The sequence below is a fragment of the Bombus flavifrons genome, chromosome 2 (genome assembly GCF_040668555.2).
Source record: "Bombus flavifrons isolate JBK064 chromosome 2, iyBomFlav1_principal, whole genome shotgun sequence".
Lineage (NCBI taxonomy): Eukaryota > Metazoa > Arthropoda > Insecta > Hymenoptera > Apidae > Bombus > Bombus flavifrons.
The window spans coordinates 14,949,122-14,972,828 of NC_138443.1; the positions used below are offsets into that span (position 1 = coordinate 14,949,122).

Here is a 23,707-nt window from a genome sequence, read left to right on the forward strand (position 1 = left end):
TTTCGCGAACCACACAGATTATACGCTATGTATTTTGCTACATTCTTTTTCGTAATTTCCGAATTTATTGCTAATAAAATTTGCCAGTAAAAGTAAGAAAAAAATCCAGTAATAATCAATGTGTTAATGTCTTGAATAATAAAGAGTTGAATAATAAAAACACTATTGAAGTCTTGAATTCGGAACAGTTTTTTCCATAGGCCTCTTAATTTACAATCGTGATTACAAGTGTCAGTGTGCGTAACAAATCAAGGTCTTCTCCTGGGGTAGGAAAGTTTTCTCGCGGAAATCGTACACGATAAACCTCTTCTTTTTTTATTTTGATAATGTGTGTGCGTGTATTTTTTGTACAATATAATAATAATAATTGTAGTAGTAATAGAAGTAGTAGAGTAATAGTAATAGAAGTAGTAGTGGTAGAACAGCCGAGAGGTAGTAACAGCGTGTTTTATCTCACCGGAATTCTCACCGTTATAGGTTAGACTTTTTCACGGAAAAATATAACGTGTAGACCGTTCGTCTTTCTTTCTTGAACCGTCTTCGTACGATTACTCCGATGTCGCAATAAAAGCTCAAAACAAAAAGCTACCTATAACGACGAGATTCTGGGAAAATGGTTCGCCATTGTTGTCTCTACTGTAGCCACGACTATTATATTTCAATGGTTCGTAGGATGTTTCGACATTTCTTGGTGATCGATCGATTAAATCTTTGGTTAGATGTTGCTGATCTTTGGAAAGAGGCGTCTATTCTTCCTCTTCCTCCTCCTCTTCCTCTTCCTCTTCTTCTTCTTCTTCCTCCTCTTCTTCCTCTTCTTCCTCCTCTTCCTCGCCTTCACCCTCACCCTCCTTCTTCTCTTCCTCTTCTTCTTCCTCCTCCTCTTCCTCCTCCTCTTCTTCTTCTTCTTCGAATTGTGGTTCCTCAAGCTCTTCGTCTTCAGCCGCAGCCTTCACGTCTTCTTCGCCTTCTGGAGATTCGGGGTCTCCTGGTTTCTTGCCTGGCCTCTCGCCGAACCACTTCGGCAATTTCGCTGTTTCAAAGAAAAACATAAAATATATCTGTTATATAATCGATGATATTTTAATTCGTGTTGAAAATTTTTGAAAATATATCTCGATCGATGACAGAGAAGATTTGTTGGAAATTATCTTGCACATAAGGATATGTTTAGAAAAATGATGGAGAGTAGTATGAGAATGAAGAATAAGATTCTAGAGTCGTAGAAAGTTACTTTTTCCACGGAAAATAAACAAAGAATTAAATGTACAGGCACATGCTTTCAATTTTCTGAAAGGTTCTTCTCGCTTTTCATCGAGCAAGGTTCTTCAACGTTGGCAAAATATACTTCACTCTATGGCCGTTGCAGTCTGTCCTAGTTTTTAGAAAATACTGTGGCTGGTCAGGTTTCAAGACCCACGACTCGAGCAAACGCACACCGAGATACATAACATAATAAACAGGTAAGAGACAGGAAAATGCTTTTTGCATTAGTATATTTTCATTTGAACAGTTGATACACAAATTATTTGAAATACGCGAAATATACGTAGATCTATGATATTCTTTCCTATTCGAATTCTATAACCAATAGTCTTCCCCTTCCTTTTTGAAATCAATATTTTTCCACCTTTTTAAGTCACGATCTCTTTTTATGATAACTAGATAGCCTCTGAATCTTGACAACCCCTTCCCTCGTTTACAAAAGAAACATTCTTTATAAAGTAAAGAAAATATATTAAAAATACATATTCCAAAATATTTAATATTTCCATCTAGAAATTGGAAACCCAGTTTTTAAAGAAATCTTTTTTCAAATACTTTAACCACTTGATGTGTGATCTCACTCCTCCTTTATAAAAATTATTCTTAATAAGGTACAGAAAACAGATAGGAAACTAAAAATGGTGATTCCAGAATATAATTCTAATTTAATAATTAGTAGTGAATATCTTCGACTATATAAAAATAACCAAAACTGTACTCAAAAATGTCTTTCCTACAGATTATGAAGCTCAAGGTTGGAAATATAAAAAAAATATACATTTATAACAAATGATGTGTTGCGTTTGCTCGAAGATGAAGCTAGCATACATACTCTTCTGACGACCAAGGAATTGTTCCTTCTGTTGAGCCCACTGCTTCTCTATGGACTCCTTCTGCTGTTCGGTCAGGCCCTGCAACATTAAGGGACAAAGTGGCATGCTAGGATACATCGTCACACGGGGCACTCGCCTCTGGTCTCTTTCCTCGGTTTTCAAAATATTGCTGTATAAATTCTCCTTATAAATGAACTTGGGGCTTGATAACTAGCAGGACAAGTCAACGACACCTAGTATTACACTGGAACCTGCTTTTTGTATATACATATATGTACATGTCGGATGTTTAAGTTAAACGAGTACATTTGCGATTCCAAAAGAATTACATACATATTAACCATCCATTAGCTTGCATTAATTACGTGGTACAAATTCTTATATTCTCTTACACAGACTTTTAATTAGTCACTCTACTAACATGTCAAGCCACGAAGAATGTTTGATAGAAACATGTCGATGTGATAAAATTCTGAGCATGACTGAAGTTTGTATTTAATGTAATTGTATTCTTTGCTTTAGGAGCGTAAAAAAATAGAACTTGAAGCGTAGAGTATTTCGCTTCGCATTCGATGTGTTTCGTATTCGGTTTTCTAAATGAAAGATTTCTTGACAAATGTTCTTCCTGTATACGGGACATCCACGGGACAATCAAGATGATGGATACGTAATTTGCATCTGTCGTAAACATCTTGTCTCCATGTGATCTTATAATTGACACTTATTCTAAGACTCGTGGTATAAGTTCTTCCGTTCGTGATCGTCATATTCATGCTTGTTTCAATAATAAATTATGGGGAGATGCGATGAATTACGATCAATGAAGGATGAAATGTGAGTACTTTACTTTGTGGAACGAAACAACACGAGCATAACAACACTTCCAACGATCTCTATAGTCTAAATCTACTATTTATTAAATGGAGTCCAACACGAATTAGAATGACGATCATTTTAACGGTCCTAAGGCAAACGAAAGGGGGACAAAGTGCTAGGGGTACAACCAGCAACGCAAGCAAAAGGGGTAGTACACTGACAGAGAGCTCGATAGGACTCACTTTTGTTACGCTTCATGAACTGTTCTGTTTTCTGTTTCCATAGTTTCTCGTTGTACTCCGCTAGAAGCGTGTCATAGCCCTGCGATTCAATTGACATTCTTCTGTGATCATCTTTTTTCAACTATTATCTTTCTACGACTACTTTTTTAACGAGCTGTGTCGCTTCTTCTTTATCCCTCGTGATATCGTATCTCTTATTATTTATTTTACTACGTCTTTGACCATATATCACTATGATAAAATCTCTTTTCTTAATAATCTTACTCCGAAACATTTATATACATATAGATTTCAATTTTGTACTCATAATAATATTTCTTCAGATAGCATGCCTTTTCCATTTTCTCCGATCACTGTTATTATTAGATCTTGAGATCTCAAATCGGGTAAAATTTATTTTATCGCATATCTGGGTCAGCTGAATATTCGAAGAATCAGCGACTGATCGAATCTATGGGAAATATACTTACACCCTCGAAGAGCTTCTTCTTATCGTCATAAGACCTGGTATCCACTCGACGTTCGTATTTGGAGGCCACTTGGATCTTAGGCTACGTAAGGAAAATAATTGTACAGTATTAAAGCATTTCGCTACGAAAATGTATTATATTTTATCTTTTTATATCGTTTAAACGTGCTACTTACAGGATACTTTCCGGTGAGGGCTTCGGGATCAAGACCTTTCTTCAAAGCCTTGTGCCTCAGTTGCTGCTTCTGACGTTCCTTTAATTCTTTAAGCTAAGAGCAAACAGACAATTATTCAAAACATTCCGATGCTTACAAACATAAAAGTACGTAATATACATATATGCAGAATGTATTTGTGGAATCAGCACCCAAAGGAGAGGATCATCAGCGGACGACGGCGTTTTGGTTAACATAGCCGACTACAAACACTGAGAACCTTCCTTCCTCCTAGTACTATTTTTCACAGTTGCTACATATTCATGTATTTTCACTCACGTCATAGTCCTGGCGTTTCTGTCGCTCTTCAAGATCATATTTCTCGGTCTCCAGCTTGACAATGGTATCCCAGAGTTCGGTAGCCTTGAACCGGAGCTTCTCAATGGACATACCATCGATTTCCAAGGGTTTGATGCGAATGCTCAGCGAAATCTTCTTTTCCTCTTCCAGCTGTTCTTTCGTCTTGTTGCGTTCCAGTTGCGCCGACGTAAGATTACCCTTTATCGAACGGAAAAATATATTAATAACATTCCAACTATATGATCTTATGCTGTCGCACGATGTATGTCTTTCAAAATCTCAAGTTTCTTCGTAGGAACGATACGAACTGCTAGATCTTTCCTAGTGATGGTAAAGTTGGGGCCCTTCTTGTTCGCTTGATCTTTCATCGCTTGCATCATAGCCTGACGTTTCTTTTCTGATTCTTCCAAACGTCTGGATAAAAAGGTTGTATTTTTTTATATGTTGGACGTTATTTGTCTTACTATATTAGTTAGATATATATATATATAAGATTTGGCGAAGGGAAACACGTACTTTCTCTTTTCCTCAATATCGCGTTGCTTCTTTTCCTCTGTAAGTTTAAGAAAACATCAGAAAAATCTCCAGAAAGAAAATCGGGTAATCTCCCGAAACAATATCGAAACAGGAAAAGAATGGAAAAGAATAGAATAAACCCACCGATTTCACGTTGGCGACGTTCTTCCTCCTCCTTCTTTTTCTGAGCCAATCTCTTCTCCTCGTCCGCGCGAGTTATCTTGCGCTTCGCTTGTTTCTCCTGCGAACAACGCGAAAGAAAGCAATGAATAATATAGATTCATGGAAACGTAACAGAAAATATAGTACAGTAGCGTACGAATCAAGTATTCAAATACTTGTGGGTTTTACGTATAGGTATATATTATTTGTGCATTGGTAAAGTTTGAAACAAATATGAAAATGTACGTAAGCTAAAAGATATATATTTAATACAGGAATATATTTCGCAGAGATCGCAAAAGTATTGAAACAGCCAATTATCTGTAGTATTAATATACCTTAATATGTAATGAAACCATTATTAACACTTATTATGATGTATACTAATTTTTTGCTATTACTATTTTATATATGTTTTTAGAGTAAATATCTTATAATTCCTTTATACATTTCCAGATTGCTTTAAAATTTCGCCAATGCCAAATTCGTTTGACACGTTAATTATGATAATCGTGTCTCGTTGTCACAGTGTTGGAGAACTTTCGAAACGTTTTGTGTAACACATACAATATATACACAGACATTGTGTATGGTGAGTATTCGAATATATATACTTTCATGGTGTACTATATGTCTAGAAAGTGACAACAAAGGAAATCTAAGGTTGCTTTATGAATACGAACCTTCAATCTCTTCAGTTCCTCCTCCTCCTTGGCTCTCTGTTTCCGCCATTCTGCGATGTATTCCTTAAGCTGTTCGTCTAGGTCGCTCCTTTTCTGTTCTTGCCTCTGTGTAAACGGGAAACGACAGAATGTAAATACGTGCCGATACTAAATCTCCCCGATATATCGTATCTACGAGATCTCGGGGACAGATCCCAGATCTTCTCCTCACCTTCATAAACTCGATATTCTCCCCAGACTCCCTGATGTAGGCCGGAGCGAAAACAAAAGTAACTTTCTTTAGTTCCTGTCGCTCGTCCTCTGAGAGATCTCGTAAGATCTTCCAGAACTCCGATACGCCACTCTCACGTTCCACTTTCTATTATTTATTACACTTCATCCATTCTCTCTCGTGGCGAATAATTCTCTTTCTTTTTTTTTTTTTTTTGCTTATTTTCATGTTTTTGTCTTTTTCCTGCTTTTTTCTTTTCTTTCTTTTTTTCTTTTTTATTCTTTTCCTTTTAGTTTTTTCTCGTCACACGCACATAACAACCACACAAACAGACAGACGCACACGCAAACGGACAGACGGTCGAATGGACGGACAGACAGAAGAGAAAATTGAAAAGTTTCTGTTTAAGCATATGGACAAATAAAAGAGAATTAGGTGCGCGATGTAAGAAAGTGAAGTGTAGTTTTAGAAAAAGAGAGAGAGAGAAAGAAAGAGAGAGAGAGAGAGAGAGAGATGTTAATAAGTTTACGAGGGTTGAGGGAAACCGACGAGTTTGTTGCCAGGGAATCCATTAGACTCCCACGGAACAGGATATTGGAAAATTGATGGAAGATTTTAGCTAGAATTATGCGGTCACTTGAATTTAAATTTTGTTTCGGGGCTCGCGAGAATAAGATTTTACGCTTGCACAAAAACTCTGAAAAGAGTTTCGAGAATCGTTCGTCTTTAACGCAAGAAAAATTACTAAAGCAGAAAGTAAAAAATATCTTATGTCTGGTATTCAAATTACAATTCATAAGTATCGAGGCATTTTGGTCAATCTGCGCTATCAAACTGAATTGTTTCTCGCTGCTTTTATTTTCTAATTATTTCAATATAAATCATGTACATTGAGCGATAGTAAAAATATTAAAAACGAAAAATACGAAGGAATCGTCTTAACGAGTATTTGGAGGCATTTCAAAATTCAAGGTATTCTCGAATATGTGCAGACACGATATCGTTGGTCAAATTACATCACGTGGATCGGGTCCAGGATAACTTTAAAATAAGGGAAGAATCTCTAATTATAAAGATGATTCCGCCGTTGCGGAAAATAGACGGCTTGTGGATTTTTGGATCTCGATGATGGAAGAGACACATGGGATATTTGTATATCGGTTCGAGTTTAGTTCTTTTAGCTGGAAACAGTAATTCAAAAGCCGCTCGAGACCAAGCGATTAAGCATTTTTACAGAAAGCAATTTAGCAGGTTCGAAGAGAAAATTTTGACAGATCTGAACAGCGTACAATCGGGACAAGAATAATCCTATTGAAATTAAAATTACAATTACAAAATTTCTATCCGCCAATTAGAGTTTCGAGTTTCTCTCGAAAAATAATTTATATACTTTGAGATAGCAATATTAATATGATAATGTTTCCTGACAAAATATAATCAAAATAAAAACAAAATTAGATAATCGAAATAATAAAAACGAACAGTAAAAATTAAAGTAATAATAATAAATGTAAATAATCTGTATGATGAAAGTGTATGTATCATTTTATCGAATAAAACGATTTTTCATAATATATCACAAAGACGATGATAAAGGATAATTGGGAGAGAATTGGAGATCTAGCATTCACTCTTCTTCTCGTCAGACATTTTCTTCTTCTTTCCCAACTCAAATGCAAGCAACACGCACAGTCGCCGCCGTTATCAGCGTCATCGCTGTCGTCATTCTTATTATCAATTATTATCCACAACGCCTTAAAAAGCCACAGTCGAAAGCCGAGGTGCTGGCCAATTTACATACATGAAAAATGAAGTCTCGACGATCGTGTCATGTAAAAGAGCTGCTGAATATTTGTGAAATAATTCCGATCTCAGCTATTTTCAATCAGGGGAAACACAAAAATACTAGTCTCGAATAATTCATATAATACAATAAATAATATAGCGTTATCGAATATTATTATATTCAACGCGAGTACTTTGAAAAATGAAAATGACCGAGTGGGACCGGTTCCAAAAGTTGCTCTGGGTCAGTTTTATTCGCAAGTGAAAACGACAATATAATAAACAACGTTTAACATCGTTGGCAATGTAACACGAACATTGCACAACGATATTATGAAACTGCTCGGCGAATTACTTGAAATATTCGGCCTTTTCCATCCATCATAACGATTCACAAAAATTCAGCGACCCTCGACTAATTTGGCCGATCTTTCTGCGACAATTGCTGCGGGTCGATTGATTATTGCACAAAGTCGAACATAATTAACAGAACGTGACAAAGAGGGGAAGACTGGGTGATCACCAAAGTGACAGAAACCAAAAAAACACGACTCCTTTGGAAACGTAGGAGACAAAAAACACGACATCAAAGTGGGTAGAAGTTTAAACGAGATGAACGGATAAAAAGATCGGTTTTCGTGGACTCGTGGACACGTATGTATCGTATACACATATGTAGGTGTACGCGTGTAACAGACACACGGTGATTATATACAGAGCCGTTAATTCGTGATTAATCAAGAATATAGAGAGACAAAAAGAAAAAACACGAGAAGGGGGTAAAAGAGACAGATAGATAGACAGACAGAGAGAAACATGAGCTTGGGGGCGGGGGTTGGTTGCTTCGAGCACTGATCACGAATTATTAGACCATATTTATCTTCTTTTTGGCGGGATCGAGACACATTACGTATACATATTATTACACAGAGTTAACAGTTATTTTTTTTTTATCGAATTTCCAATGGACATCAAACAGCTGTTGTGACAAAAGAAAACATACGAAACGTATAACACGAGGATTCCAACGGAGGAAACAAATAAGAGACAAATAAAACACAAGGAATTTATAGTTTCAAGCTGCACAAAAAAAAGATGGTGAACGTTGAACACGTATTCTGAAAAGAAAAAACAAATTTTTCTTTCAGCTCCGTTTACTATTTCTTTGCCATTGTGAATCGATGATCCGATAATCCGAGAATACTATTCTTTAGATTTAACTTCAGAACGCAAATTACCATTAATGAAATTTACATTTACCGCGAGTAATGCGTTCGATCGATTACAAACTAAATAAAATGTTTGTTACAATGCAATAATAACAGTAACATTGTAGTGTAATAATAGAAATTTGAAGAAAATCGTAAATTTCAAAGGCATGTTAGACGTGATAGAGAGATATCAAACGATGTTTCAGGATAAATCATACTCGAAGTATTAATACCGAATCTTGGCATGAAATAAATATCAAAGCTGACAATGGCTGTATTCTTCCACCGAACTGTTTGTTCGTTAATTACATTACATCACAGTGGAACGTGAAACATTTCGAACGGACACCACAGCTTTGGTATAAGAATAAACCGCATTACGTTATCGTACACATATTTATGAAACGTTTGGCAATCGTCCAGCCGACGCAAGTTATATTAGTTGCGCGCACCCCTTATGCAACTGCCATCGCATAATACGGTCAAAAGCCTTAAAACTTCAAGATTAAACAACGTTAAATCGTCCGTACATATTTACGTGGACAAGATTGCTTTTAGTTGCTTCGAATGGTCAAGAACCTCCAGCGAAAACAACCAACTATCTACAAACACCTTTAAACGTTCTTTCTTTTAACACGATAAAAATTTTCACCGAAACGATTCGTATACCAGTAAATGTTCGCGTGAACGTATAGATAACCACCTTTAATTAGCTTGAACGGTCAAAAACCTGTAGCGAAAATACTCAATCGTTTACAAATATCTTTGAAAATATTTTAACGCGATAAAAATATCCGATAAAATTTGTTCAATTTTCCTTACATATACATACAATGTTATCACATTAGTATCAAATAGTAAAGTGTAAAATTTAAGAAGTATGCTTTCCAAGGTAAGAGTTTAATTATCATAGTCACCTGTAGAAAAATTGGTCAACTTTTAAGCTCGTCGAATCGTTCGTTCGAAAGATTAGCTTGAACACTATAACTTTCCTTCGTTATAAATTTTCTATCGTATAAATCATTATATGAGCAAAGATTGCGAATTATATATCAATACTTGAAACAGATAGATTTGTAAGAGTAGAAAATTCAGATGATACGATGAACCGTACCGTTTCTTCGTCTCGTTCCCGCCAAAAATTCGAAAAGAAGCGCGGACTTGGGGATATTTGTGAGAGCGGCCGAAGAACAAAGAAAGTATTATTGACGTGTAATAAACAACCTTCGAGATTCAACTTACTTTTGGGACGCCCTACCCCTACAAAAAAAGAAAGGAAAGGCACATTAATAACAATCGCAGTCGTTCGGGTTTCTTTGCAGACGGGTTACTTTGGGACTGGCGGAAGCCCGCGCAAACTACATTCCGCTTGGCTTATTGCTTCTTTCTCTTACTCGTTCTTTTTTTATCTTTTTTTTCTGTTATCTTATTCGTTCCCGGTTCGATTAAAGTCCTGAGAGCCGATCGGTCGAAGAACGGCGTTGTTAAAATTGACGACAGTCTGCCGCGTTCCACCCGCTTTTATTCTCCTCGGTTCCTTCTTTTTCTTTAACGACACAATTCGTAGGAAAGTTTCGCGCTCGCCGGCGAAGACAACGAAGCGCGAATCTCCGCGTGTCTCACGAGCGTGTTCTTATCGACTTTTTCACAGACAACGTAAAACAGGAGAACAGGCAGCCTACCGTCTCTTTCGTTCGAATGATTTTGTCATACATACGTGTATTCGTGCTTTGGAAAAGCTACGCGCGCGTAGGTGTTTTTTTTTTCTTTTTCTTTTCGTAAAAAGCCTTTTTCCACAGACCAGGATGCGATAACAAAACGACAATTATGCGACATACGCAATACGCAGAAAAAACAAGAACAAGTTAGGTGTGGTAAAGGCGTGATGGGCGATTTATTCTGCCTTCGATCTTGCTTGAAAAATGAAACGCTTGATTGGATGTTAATAACGTTCAAGAGACAGCGGAAAATCGTCGAACCTTTTGACCGTTGAATAAGTAATTCTATAAATATGGAACTCTTCGGATTGATAACGAGGGCGGATTGATGGATCGTATTTATCATTAAAAGAAATATCGTATTGATGTCACGAAGCTGATTCGAAATATCTGAACTTTTAGTTGCGCTTAATTTAAGTCGTATTTATCATTGAGAAGAGAATTATATTGGTATCACGAACGTTAAAATTGAAACAAATATAAAAGAAATCAAATAATATATAGCTTAATGTCGTTTTGCAATTACTTTTAACACACTAGTCGGTTATCTTGGTTATTTTGATCTTAGACAAAGATAACAGAAAATAAGAATATATCTGCTTGAACAGGTCACACCGTACGTTAATTTTAACAGATTATTTGGTTATCGTAGGCTTCAGAATAGTAAGGTGTTAATTTTCAAAGATATACTTTCGAAAGTAGAATTTTAATCGCCATAGCCATCGATTGGAAAATTGTTCACTTTTCAAGCATTCGTATACGGTGTAAATGTGTGTATCATTCGTAACGACCAAAAAATCACGCTAACTAAAATCTCTGAGACGTGTATCAAACAGAACAAAATAGCGGCGTAATAGACATATGTACTCGTTCAACCATCGACACAACAACAGCGACACAGCATCAAAGATAATAGAAGATAGTGGACGGACCAAATAACAAAGAAAAATGAGGTCGAATAGGCAAAGAGAGATTAAAAAACGAGGTTTGTCTCTGTCGTTTCCATTTCGCTTCTCGACCATAAATTCACCGATAATAACGTTCACGATATCCCTAAAAGGAATATACTGAGAATCGGAAGACAAATACTGTAAAAAAGTAAAGTGAAAAATATAAAAACAATAAAAAAGAAGGGAAAGAAAAAAAGAGATAATGTACAAACTTGTACTCGCGAAAGTCGCATTCCCTTCGAGGAAAAAAAAATATCTCAAGACAGTATATCTGGTGTACACGGTATCGCGATTTACGAACAATAATTTTAAGTGCAAAAGTGAAAAAAAGCAGCAACGACACCGGTACGTTTCGCTAATGCTAAAGTGGAAAAGGTCATTTTTCACCGCCACTGTACGAGCAACGACATCGGATCGTTTTAACGTTTAACTCGAAAATTCCATCTAACCGGCAAAGAAAACGATTCGTACGATTTCTCGGTAGAGTTATTAAGTCTCGATAGATGAGAAACGCAAAAATTCTACGGCTGACAAAATGTATGGAGAAAAAGAAAATAAAAGAAAAAGGAGAAAGAAAGAGAACCGTCGCGAGATGGATAATAAAAAGAGCGCTAAAATGGTCTTTGAATTACGCGCTCGTCCGAAGGACAGAAGGGACGATTGTTATAAATTACGGAAAAAAAAATGGAACTCTTCGCGGAAATTAATCATGTCCGTTGTTTAATAAAATTTGCTGCTGAATGGTAGAAAAGAAGTGTGAACAAAAAAGAGCCAATGATTAACGATAAATGCTGAAATAATGCTTAAAAAGTAGTGACTTTTTGCGAAAAAAGATCAGGTCGATCGCGTTGACAACGAAGGAAGCAAAAATGATGATCTCGCGGCAGAATGTACGTTTCGTTGGACAAAAAAGAACATCGATGACAAGAAAAAGCGTGAGAATAAAAATACGGTACAGAGCTAAAGAGAAAAAACAGACTGATCGCGTCTTACAGCGCAAAGTAAGATGTACCACGTAGAAAAATAAAAACAAAAAATACGTTACATTTATACAAAGAGAGATGTATGTAAGAGCGAGATAGCAGACAGATATACAATACTAAACTTGTATGAGATACAAGACAACAACCACAACAACAGCAATAAACGGTTAAACGATTAACAAAGAAGAAAATAGAAGAAATGAAAGTGAGAGAGATAGATAGAGAAGAAAGAAAGTAAGTAAATAGAGAAAGAGTAAAAGAGACTAAGAAAAAAACGAGAGAAGTGAACATTGCCAAAATAGCTGCCTGAACAAGATACAAGGCGAACGTAGAATTGTTTTCAAGAAAACTTACTCGATCTTCCTCTCCGGCTGCCTTTGATTTTGCAATTTGTCAATTCGCGCCGCGTTGGTCGTTTGGTCGATGGTGATTGGCGGTTTTGATTGATTGGTCGGTTGATAATTTTTTTATATTTTTTTTTTTTTTTTTTGTGTATTGTATTGTGAAGATATCAGTCGAAGGGGCGGATTGTTATAGATAGAGTTGCGAACAGAAAAACAGAGAGAAAAAACGAAGATCATAAACCAAAGTCAAAAGATAATGGCATCGATAGGTGTCTACAGATAGGAGTCTACTAACAGGTCGATAAATCGGACACTGGTAATTATTCTTTCCCCTCGATCGTGTTCTCTTTTCATTGCACGCGAATGTTACAAGAATCGCCGAGAAATATCGACCCCGTTAAAAATAATGGATAACGCGATTCCGGAAGATGCATCCGCGTTTCGTTTCAACTACCTCGCGAAGGGATATTTCTCGGCGATCCTTCCGTTCCATTCGAAACGACTCAATATTTTTCTTTGATACCACTCGAAATTGTTTTACTTCAGACAAATTGCCAGTGGGAAGAAAACATTGAATCGTGTTTCGTTGTTGCGCAAACAAATGGACGCTGGCAGAGAAAGAAAAATTCCATTCGCGAAACTGTAAACGGACCGTAATTTCTCGAGATTCTCTAGATTCTCGATCGGTTAGAACATAAAACGTTATCGACGATTTAATATTCGATTCGAGGTTCGTAGATACCGCGCCATTCGTTTGCTCTATTTTCGCGAGAGAAGCACGACTGATTCTAATTTTAACAATAGTTCGAGAGAGATCGCTCTGAGGCACGAACGTGATTTTTCGATACGGCTATTGTGCTTTCGAAAGTTCTGTTCTTCCGTGATGCCTAAGATCCGATTGGAAATTCCTCGAAGATCAAAAATTCTTTGAAAAATGTATGCTACGTGGAAATTTGTTCCTTTGTTACTTACTTATCGATGTGTAAGTAGAGTTAAATGAATGTGACGCAAACAACGATATTTCGTTTAATATCGTACGATTTCATAATTAGTCGAACCTTACGAATATGAAAATCGTCAACTTCCGCGTTTCTACTATTTTACACTGCGATTACGATCAATTGCCTCCGAGGTGTTCGAGAAATTATTTCCCCCTTTTTGCTGTTGTGTAAACTCACATTCGAGGCAACAAGATGGCACCGCCAAACCAACCGTCCTATTTTTGTAAAAGAAACACGTCTGGTCTAATTCTAACTGGCTTCGTGTTTCACGAGAAAACGCGGTGTTTAATATTTCGATGGTCAGAAAGTTACATAAATTTCCAACAATAATATCACTATAGATATACTGAAATTAAAAATCTCTAAAACAACGTTATTAATGCTTATTAATAAACAATTTCCAATTTTTTATTTTACTGATCAACAAATAGAGAATCGTACCTTCCAAAGTCGTGATACCGATCTTACGACGCGACCTTAATCAAATTTTGACTAATCAAGCTAACTACATTCGAATTAACCGTCAAGAACGATCCCTCTAGAGACCATAAAAACCTAAAAAGGATGATGACTAACTGGCAAGAATCTAACGTTTAGAGCACGATCAACGCTCGTTATGATCCGTTGCACAGCTAAAGGAGCCTAAAATCTAAAATCGAGATCAGAAAACGACAACTACGACTCCCTGGTGACTGCGCAGTGGTAGCAGACACCTAAACGCGGACACGCCTCTGGAACTTACTTCCTGGAATGAGAAAATGAGAGAACGTGGACGTTAGAAGTATTTTTGGAACGATCTCGAGGGATTAAGGAATTACCAGCAACACTTACGTTTCCTCGACCACCTCCTCCTCGCTGCTGTAAAACAGAAAATGGAAAATGGTATTTGTTAGTCACCGGGTACAGGTAAACGCGTACAAGGGGGCTATTAAATGAATAATAAAAAGAGAATACTAAAACAAAACTCGGGCTTTCGGGCAACAGGGGCACATTTTTATGGGTCTACGGGGCAAATGGACGTTTTCATGGGGCTGTAACTCAATCGCTCGCTAAAAATGAAATTCGCTCTTCCTTAAAGTGAAATTTGTAACGTTTACACGACGAACTGAAAATTATCACGGTGATGTGAATTAACATTTCGAGGATTTCAGTCGAATCGTGTATTTCGATTTTTGAAAGTGTTTCAAAAAATATAATGAACTTTTACAAGAATAAGTCCAGAACTCACGCTTTACAAAAGTATTTTATGAAGAATAGCAAACAACTGGTTTATACCACTGTGATACTTGATTCTCTGTGCAGTTTTCCTATTAAATTTATCGAGTTCAGATCGGGCAACGTAGAGGCACAAGGAGATTCGCAAGCGAAGACATTTTAACATGACATTTTTGGACACTATTCACCATACTGTATACAGATCCAAAGTTCGATTCGATCGGACGACTCATCTTTAGGTGCGAACTGTGTTTAAATTTCATCGTTTTAAAAATAAACGATAACTGTTTCGTTTGCATCGACCATGACCTCGTTTCCCGTATGATAGTTCCATTAGCGTTATTTCAATATTTATACGTCGAAGTATATCGTTAAACAATAAGTACTCGTTTGCAAAAGTTTGGAACTTCTCTCAAAAGTTTGAAACGAATTTGATCCGCATAACATTTAAATTATGGCTCTCTAAATATAATTAATTACGTTTTTGATACTACGAACGAATAATGTTATGAATAAAATATTTATTTACTTTTAGAAATTCGTTATATTCGTTGAAACCCTAAGTGGCAAGTCAGAAGATGGTATAGAGGAAACATTTTTAGCGAGCAATTTAATCAAGGAGACGTGCAACGATTACGATTTGCTCAACATAAAGACACGTGGACGGGGGGAGGGTGGTTTATTTTCACAACAAAACTCTGGGGGGTAAGAATTGGACGAGGTACATATCGATAATAACGCATTAAACAACAGGGGAAACAATACGAGGGCACAAATCACGGAGAGATTTTTCATCTTACGTGGACGCAATTCGTTTTGTTGAATACCGTTCATTGTGTGACAATGATCAACATCGAGAGGGGGCGGGGGGAATCTCGGTATATCCTCAACTTTCGTAGCAACCTGATTGATTCCGAGTTGCATCGAGAACGTAAGTAACTAGGATTCAGTGACTTTTTCTCGACCCTGCAAATCGCCACTAAGAAAGACTGTACGTGATCTATCGACGACATGTTTCTCTGACGCTTCCGATGGGCTATATATCGTGCTATCTCTTAACTTAAAGTTACGTTCACCTCAGCTAAAAGATATCCTCGGCATTCCCCGTCACTCAAGAACTTCCGATTTCACGGACATTTCGACGATGCCCTTTGCTCTAATTTTAACCAACGTTCGACGAATCGTACTTACGTAACTTTCCACTTATCTTCGATTTGTCGATCGTGGACGTTTACTCTCTTACTTCTCTTTCAATGATTGCTTCGTTCACAGAATCTATTTCACAAGTCGTGACGAAGAATGTCGAGGGACTGGATTTAATATCTTTCAGAATATTTCCTGATCGGCTTTCAATACTTACGAGTATTGCTCCTCGTCGTCAGACATGTTTGCTGGTGGTTACGGTACTGCAACACGCAAACAAACCACCGATTAACACAACGCATCCTTATCCGACAATTTCTTCGTTATATCTCGCATAGCGCGTAGTTACTTGATCTTCGATCACAATTCTTTGCACCAACCGAGAAAAAGAACGATCGAATCGTCTGTCTGAATGTTCAATCTTTTCCCAACTAAAGGATTTGCGAAAAGTATTCTCGCGAGGTTACACCGAACAGGCATGAAAAAAATATTCGGTCTCGTGTCTTGAAGAAAGAAAAATATTGCGGATGCACTCGCGGGTGGAAAATCTCTCGGAAAAAATGGTCGATCGGTTGGCGCGCAGCGATTCGATCGTCCGTTCTCTGGAGAGCAGATATACGTGGCGCACTTCTCACAGCAAATTTTTTAATAAACAACAAGCCAAGTGGCAAAAAGGGAAAGAAACAGAAGGTATGGACGAGAGACGAAGGGTGCACACGTTGAGCATAAATCGAACCTTGCTGCCGCGAGAAAGAGAAAGCTAGAAAAGAAAGGAAGAAGTCGAAGGGGCGAGACGATGCACTGCTGCAAAGGTAATCTGATATTCTGAGACGAGAAAGAGAGTGCCAGTTTGCTAACCCTGGCCGCAAGCTCGACGTCGCAAGCTCTATAAGGAGCCATCCCCTTCTCTTCCTCGTCGCTCTAATTTTAGAAAACCAACTCTACTCTTCTCTCTCTATCTCTCTCTCTCTTTCTCTCTCTATTCCTCTTTCTTCCTACGTTTATTGGCTTTTTCTTCTTCTCTCGCCCGTTTTCTTTCTTTCTTTTTTCTTTCTCTTTTTCTCGTCCGTTTGCCTCCCTCGCTCTCTATGGAAGTTCCTCCACCTTCTGCTCGATCTCGTCTTCGTTGCCGTTGTCGTCATCGAACTCGCTCATCGTTTCCTGTCTTCGCGAACAAATTAAGCTTCGACCTCCAAGACATTCTTTCTTTCCTTCCCTCGGCCCATTGACAAAGTTTTCTTCGTTTCTTTCCTGTTTTTTTTTTTTTTTTCGATATCTTTTATTCTGTTGATACTACTTCCAGTTACAGTCGCTCGTACCGATAATTCGCTTACGAGTATTTTTCTTTCAATTCTTCGCCCGGAGTGAAGGATCGTGAAGAAGCACGCACGGCTTGATTCGTCGAAGTTCAAGTCGAAATTGCAGGGATATTTTAAAATGATATCCGCTTCGTAGCGCTAATTTCACAAATTGCCCGGCATAGCGTTTACACGTTACATGCTACGATGCATAATGCCGCGCGATGGCTGACGCGTAGGAGTGGAAACAATATTATATAATTACACACGTCACGATCGAATGTCGTGAAACGGGATATTTGCCGTACATTTATAGGCGGTGAGTTATCAAGGAGCCAATGCGATTCTATATTCGTGCTCTTTGTTCTGCCATTATAGGCAAGAGAAATAATTTCATCCCTTACTCGTTATCCAATCTCAAATTCTTAACGCTTAATCTGTAAACTTAAACTCGAGATTTGCATTTACGCTAAAGATAGATAGTAGGATTTCAATGTATAGGATTGTCCGATTGATCCGTACGAAATCATATAAAAGAAAATTATACACGTATCGTATAGGAGCTATATACATATATAAAAGTATGAAATTATGAAAATTTATGGATATAATATTTTTATAGAAGATGAGAATTATTTACAAAAAAAAAAGTTGGTATCGTTGAAAAACTGATTCGATGTTTCAAGTCTCCATTCGGTGGTAAACATTCTGACAAACTTGTGGAAATGAAGTAGCTTACGGTTTTCTTTGTTCGCTCGTCGAACGTCAACATCCCTTGCTTTCCTTTTGCGATTTTATTAAACTAAAATCATATTCACGGAGCAATGAAGACATCCTCAACTTGCCGATAGTCAATTTCGAAAACGATCGAACGAGTCACATAATAGTTGTCCCATCGTGGAAAAGCACACCGTGAAAGGCAAGCGGAAGGTGAAACTAAAACTCCAACGGAGACTCGGCAAGTTCTCCACTAATAGTTGTTTCGAATATCTGCCGGAAATTTGTCCAATTATTCTCACTCGGAGAGTTTCCTCTTTGAAAACTCTGCCCGAGGTCAACGAGAAGTCTGATCTCCGAATAGAAGCTTCAGTAGATAAACTCACAGCATAGTCAGACACCACTTGCGCGCGGCTTTCGCTCGTGAATTCTCGCGAGCCTTGTATCTCTGGTCATTCGACATAAATTTACACAGAGCCTCGGGACCATCCTTTCAGCTGTTTACCGTCTATACCAGCCATCTATTGCATTATACATCCAGTCAAACTCAACATTGCACGGTGGTTTTCAGAGAGAAAATTTGACCGTCGAAGCATTTGGTCCTCACGCCGGATCCGAACAGTTTCATCTTTACCCGTGGTCGTTTCACTTTCACACTCGGTTCCGTTCAATTTTCCGCTTGCCCTGCCCCCGCGATACATCAAATCGATCCACGCAACGGCAACGAAGACAATGAAATCCTCTCTAGCCAGCAACGTCGATCATACAATATCACTATAACCAAACTTATGCTAAGCATCGGTGATCAAACTGGTCACTGATTCGAAATATCCATATCGATCGTAGATCGACATGCAAACACGAGCGATCCAAGATCGAGCGAGAACATTCTCAGAATACGGATATACGTTATGTCACTGAATCAAACCAAGTTAAATAATGAAGCACATATCGAAGAGAAGAAAAAGAATAGAATGATGCTATTAGAAACTTACACTCGAACGGTGTGAATGTGTGTGGCAATGTTGTGTGGGTGGGTGGGAGATGTGTGTGTGTGTATGACGTGTGGTATGAGGGTTCGCCTCGGGGCACCAGCCGAGCAAGAGATGCTTCTCAACAGGCACGCACGGAAGAGCTTTTGCCGGTGGAATGTGGAGTCCGCGACAGCTCGAGCGGCTCTGAAGTCCTGCGATCAGAGCCTGGACAGCACCAAGGCTCGGAACGATGCCTACTCGGCGAGGCTGACTCGAGATCCGCTCCCTTTCGTTTCGCTATTAATAGAAAGCAGATCCACGTTCGTTGGATGCGAGCGTGATACGATCCTGGCACGCTACTATTTTCGTCCCTTCTACATACACGTTCCCGTGCGTGGATCTCGCTCCCTTTCCCGTGGACCCCTTCTGCCTCTTGGCTTCCACCCCCGCAGCTTATGCCCGCCGACACGAATCATCGATGGAATCGTCAAGTTGGAAGGGATACGCGAATTTTGAATAACTTGATTAGGAGCTTCGTCTGCCGCAGCGAATGATACTTCTTCGTTCATGTTTTGACTGCTTTTATTTATTAAAGATAGCTTCTCTCTTCTGTCTTTTCATGATGAATGGTGTTTTTGGTTGGAGAACGTGTTCATTGGATCGAGATTGAGTCGATACAGTTGAATAAAAATATTAGGAAATTTGCTTATATCGATATGTGTTTGGTATGGATTTTCCAGATATTGGAAAGTTATTCGATTTATTTTATGTAGTTTTGTGATGTTTGAAAAAGAAGTTTAAAGTTTTGAAGTGTTCTGAAGTTCACAGGTGAATATGGAGTGGGATGCTCTGGCTGTCTAAACGATTCAGGGAACAATCTACTTCGCTGAATCGGTTGTAATAACATCAGCTGTAAGTTGTCCGAACAGAATTTTCATATGAAAAGAAACGTAAATTTTATTAACTATGCATATCGAATACAGGTCAGAAGAAAAATTTGTACGATTTCCAATAAAAATTTTCTGTTAATGCGTGCAAATGTCAAATATAGTAGATTACTTCATAATAAATCTTACACAGTTTTTATTCCAATCGCTTATTTATAGAATAAAATGTTTCATAAAGTAACGTTTCATACATCGCCACGGTATAAAATTTCAATGATCGTACTAAAGGAGGTACCTTCGGATGATAACAAAGTTAATAAGAGAGCTTTCCCCTAATGAAGTACTATACAGATATCAAAATAAATGCGATGTTCAAGTACTTTTTTATCTTCATCCAGTGAATATAAGTAGCTTACTCTTAATAATAAATTGTACGACATTTAATTCAGATTCTAAGGACTTACTACGATTAAAACTTAACTTTCTAACTAACTCCGAAACAATTATCAAATTATTACCTACAGCGGCTACAGCTAATATTAAATGATTACCTACTGTAACTAGCTCTGAAATATCTACTAATGAATTTAGCAAGCAGCCAATCTAAACTTAATTAAATTTAATAACTTATTGAATAACCAGTATCCGCCACTGCTAATTCTACCTAATTTCCTCTCAAGACAAACCTACTCATCTTGCACAAATCCATATACGTATTCTTCTGTTCCGTTAAAAATCCCAAGTTTACGAACGTACATTCCAATACCTGGCTCGATGGCGTAACACTTTTAATCCGCAAATGCTGATCGTGTTCTTCCATCGTAGGGCGCTTAATTCTGAGTATTTAAAGATAGCAATTTATTCAAACGTTATGTGCCAACCACTCGCAAACCTTTTCGCGTTTCCACTTTACCTTCATTTCCGTTCGCCGGCTGGCTTAAAGAAAAGAAAGAAAATGGGAAGGGGCAGTACTTTTAATGGCAGAACGAGAAATCTTGAGTTCGTAATTGTGCTCACGTCTGACCGAGAGCAAGGGAAAAGGAAAGGAAGGAATAAAAGCCGGAAACTGCGGCGAATTAAAAAACGCTTCACGGGAACGTTATTCGACGGAACTGTTTATCGCGTACGATAAAAGCCGTAGCTTTTATCTCAGTGCTTTCATTTTTCGAAATACGTTCTTAAGAGGGTGCCCCGTCTGTGTATAAATTTTTAACCAAAGCTCGCAGTATTACAGAACATCGATCTGCTGAACAAACATGAAAAAGACATTAGAAGTAAATTTATCCGTGTTTCTTTTGGAGCATTATCCGTGCATATGCTAGAACGATTATAGAAATACAGGATAAATTTTTCCCCGAGTGAGTTATTTCTGACGCTGATATAGCTACATTATATCTGTCCCGTATCGTGTTCAACCTCGCTACCGCACCGGTCGAAAGTTTACTGCCCATTGGTCTACGGCACATTACTAAATATATTTACCCTCCAGCAATAACAATATGAAAATGATGGTTCCTTTGCTAAAAGCCATCGGACGCACTTTGTGTGCCTGAAATTAATGTAATCATTATTATAGTCGCGATACAAATGGTTGCGTAGAATGTAATTTATTCACTGTTAACGAGAAGATTAATGAAACAATATCTATTAACGTTCTGTCATTGAATATTTTGCTTGTAATGTTGAAACAACGATTATTCGTGCTTTATCATCCAATATTTTGCTTATAACGTTGAAACAATTCGTATTAATATTGTTTAATATTTTGTTTATGATATCTTATCAATAATTATGGGGTATTTTCGCCATGTTTCTCAAAGGATATCTAATAAAAGTATTTATTAAAAATTTATCTCTTGTCGAAGAGTTAATAAAAATATTTATGTCGGATGAAATAAAATTTTTCTCTCTCGTTCGAAGGATATCGTGGGATTTAAGAACATAAAATGAAAGTTTCAAAGTCGTAAAGAATGTATTAAGCAGATGGAAGGTTCAAATATCCAAGAGAAAATTGCGACAATGTGCAAACGCAACGAAGGAACGAATAAAAATATGAATATAGCTTTTAAAGTTATGTGCAAAGGATTATTATGATATTCTATACGTCATTTAGTTATTACACGATAACTGAAAGTATGTTCCAAAAATTCATCTCATTTATATCTCTATGATATTATCGTACGAAGAAACTTATATCTATACTACTGACATATGTTCTAACAAACTCTACAATTATTATAGTTTACAGTAAAGATCTATAAATCTATATATACATTCTTATGATGTATACTAAAGAAAAAGAGAAAGTTAAGGTGTTAAGAAAATCACTATTTTAGTTCCAATAATGATAATGAGATATTAATCGCATGACAGAAAAAATTTTACTTTTACAAGAATCTACATATTGATCCTCACTGAAAAGATTTATAAATTCTTACATTATAAAAAACCTTAAAGAATCTTTGTTCCATAAAATATTAATCGTGCATATAGAAAAGTTACAAATATAACAAATTCACTTTTTACTACTTCAATATCTTTCCTAATATTCTACTTGTATGTATTACAATACATATTACATGTATCACACATTTCTATTTTATGAAACGTTAATTATTCACATAGAAGAGCCACAAGTATAGTCAAATCATCATTAGAATAGATTATATTTTATGGACAAGTGATCTGCTTCAACTCACCAGTCTCTTCCTAATACTTTACGCTTATATTCTACACACATAGAGACTCATAATAAAGTTGACTCTTAATAATTTGATAATAAGAAATCGAAAGAAAAAGAACTCGAAACTCAAACTCTAAAGAGAGTAAAGTGTGCGACATCTATTATCTAACGGCTACAAAATGAAGCGAAGACCGCGTATACGAGCTGCCACCTCCGGCAGCTGTGTCCGTGAATAAAAAAAGCACTGGGGGCAGAGCAGCGTTTATGTTGTGAAAACGGGAGCAGCGTCCGAGTCCGAACCGACGAAATAGGAGCCGCGATAAACGAATGTGGGTTGCCCCTCTGAGACCTTGGCGAAGGTGGATGAGGCAGAGAGAGACGAGTCGAGGAAGGAGGCTACCTTATCAGAGGCAGTCTGGAGGCTGAAACTTCGTTCGCGTGGCCGACGTCGAACCACGAGGCGGCTCCATATATGGAGGGGGCCGTGCTAGGGAGAGGGTGTCGCCGACGCTCGAGTATAAAGTTCCACGACGCTGACGGCCTCGCTTCACACCACGCCAGAAAACTCGACTCTCTTGGCGTTGCTCACTCTCCCAATGATCGCTGATTAATTGGTCATGCGACGCCTGTTAATCTTTCATACGCCTACTCAATTGGAGGAATTTAACATCTTCATAGATTTTAACGCGAGATTCCGAGCATAGGATGGGAATATAAATCTTGAAGATAGAAAGAAGAACAAGAAAGCTTTCTACACATGCTAGAAAGTAGTTTTGGTTGATTCAACGAAAGTTTCGTTATATGGTATTCATTATAGTGAAGTTGATCTGATTTAACATACGTAATTGGACCATCTTGAAATTTTAGTGCGAGATTACAAATATACAGAGTGAGTACGTATAAATGTTCGGGATACAATCGAGAACAATAGTTTGAACAATATTCTTCTATTTTTGTGCAAAAAAGAATTTTATACGGTATAAAAGGAAAACAATTTTAGTTGATTCAACGAATATCCTATTATAAAATGAATTTGATATAATTTAACAAGATTAAAGTAGTTATGGTTTAAATACCTTCGCAATTAA

The 23,707-nt window shown here is 37.4% G+C and overlaps 2 protein-coding genes across 19 annotated transcripts in view; one reads left to right on the forward strand and one right to left on the reverse strand.

The window, feature by feature from the left end:
- APC4 (anaphase-promoting complex subunit 4) overlaps window positions 1–23,707 on the forward strand; it is a 49,907-nt gene that overhangs the window by 944 nt on the left and 25,256 nt on the right. The gene's annotated exons all lie outside the window — the stretch shown is intronic.
- TpnT (troponin T, skeletal muscle) lies at window positions 166–19,309 on the reverse strand. Of its 18 annotated transcripts, none has more exons than XM_069132456.1 (15): window positions 19,071–19,309; window positions 16,278–16,323; window positions 14,534–14,560; window positions 12,712–12,732; window positions 9,949–9,966; window positions 5,711–5,741; window positions 5,500–5,604; window positions 4,799–4,895; window positions 4,655–4,691; window positions 4,447–4,552; window positions 4,118–4,336; window positions 3,800–3,892; window positions 3,625–3,705; window positions 2,096–2,174; window positions 166–1,030 (listed from the first exon to the last, which is right to left on the reverse strand). In XM_069132456.1, exons 2-15 carry the CDS (start codon window positions 16,301–16,303, stop codon window positions 747–749), a joined length of 1,224 nt encoding a protein of 407 aa, XP_068988557.1. In that variant the 5' UTR covers window positions 16,304–16,323; window positions 19,071–19,309; the 3' UTR covers window positions 166–746. The 18 variants fall into 18 exon arrangements, with proteins under 18 accessions (XP_068988557.1, XP_068988560.1, XP_068988559.1 ...); XM_069132459.1 differs by lacking the exon at window positions 19,071–19,309 and adding an exon at window positions 18,098–18,113; XM_069132458.1 differs by lacking the exon at window positions 19,071–19,309 and adding an exon at window positions 17,380–17,396.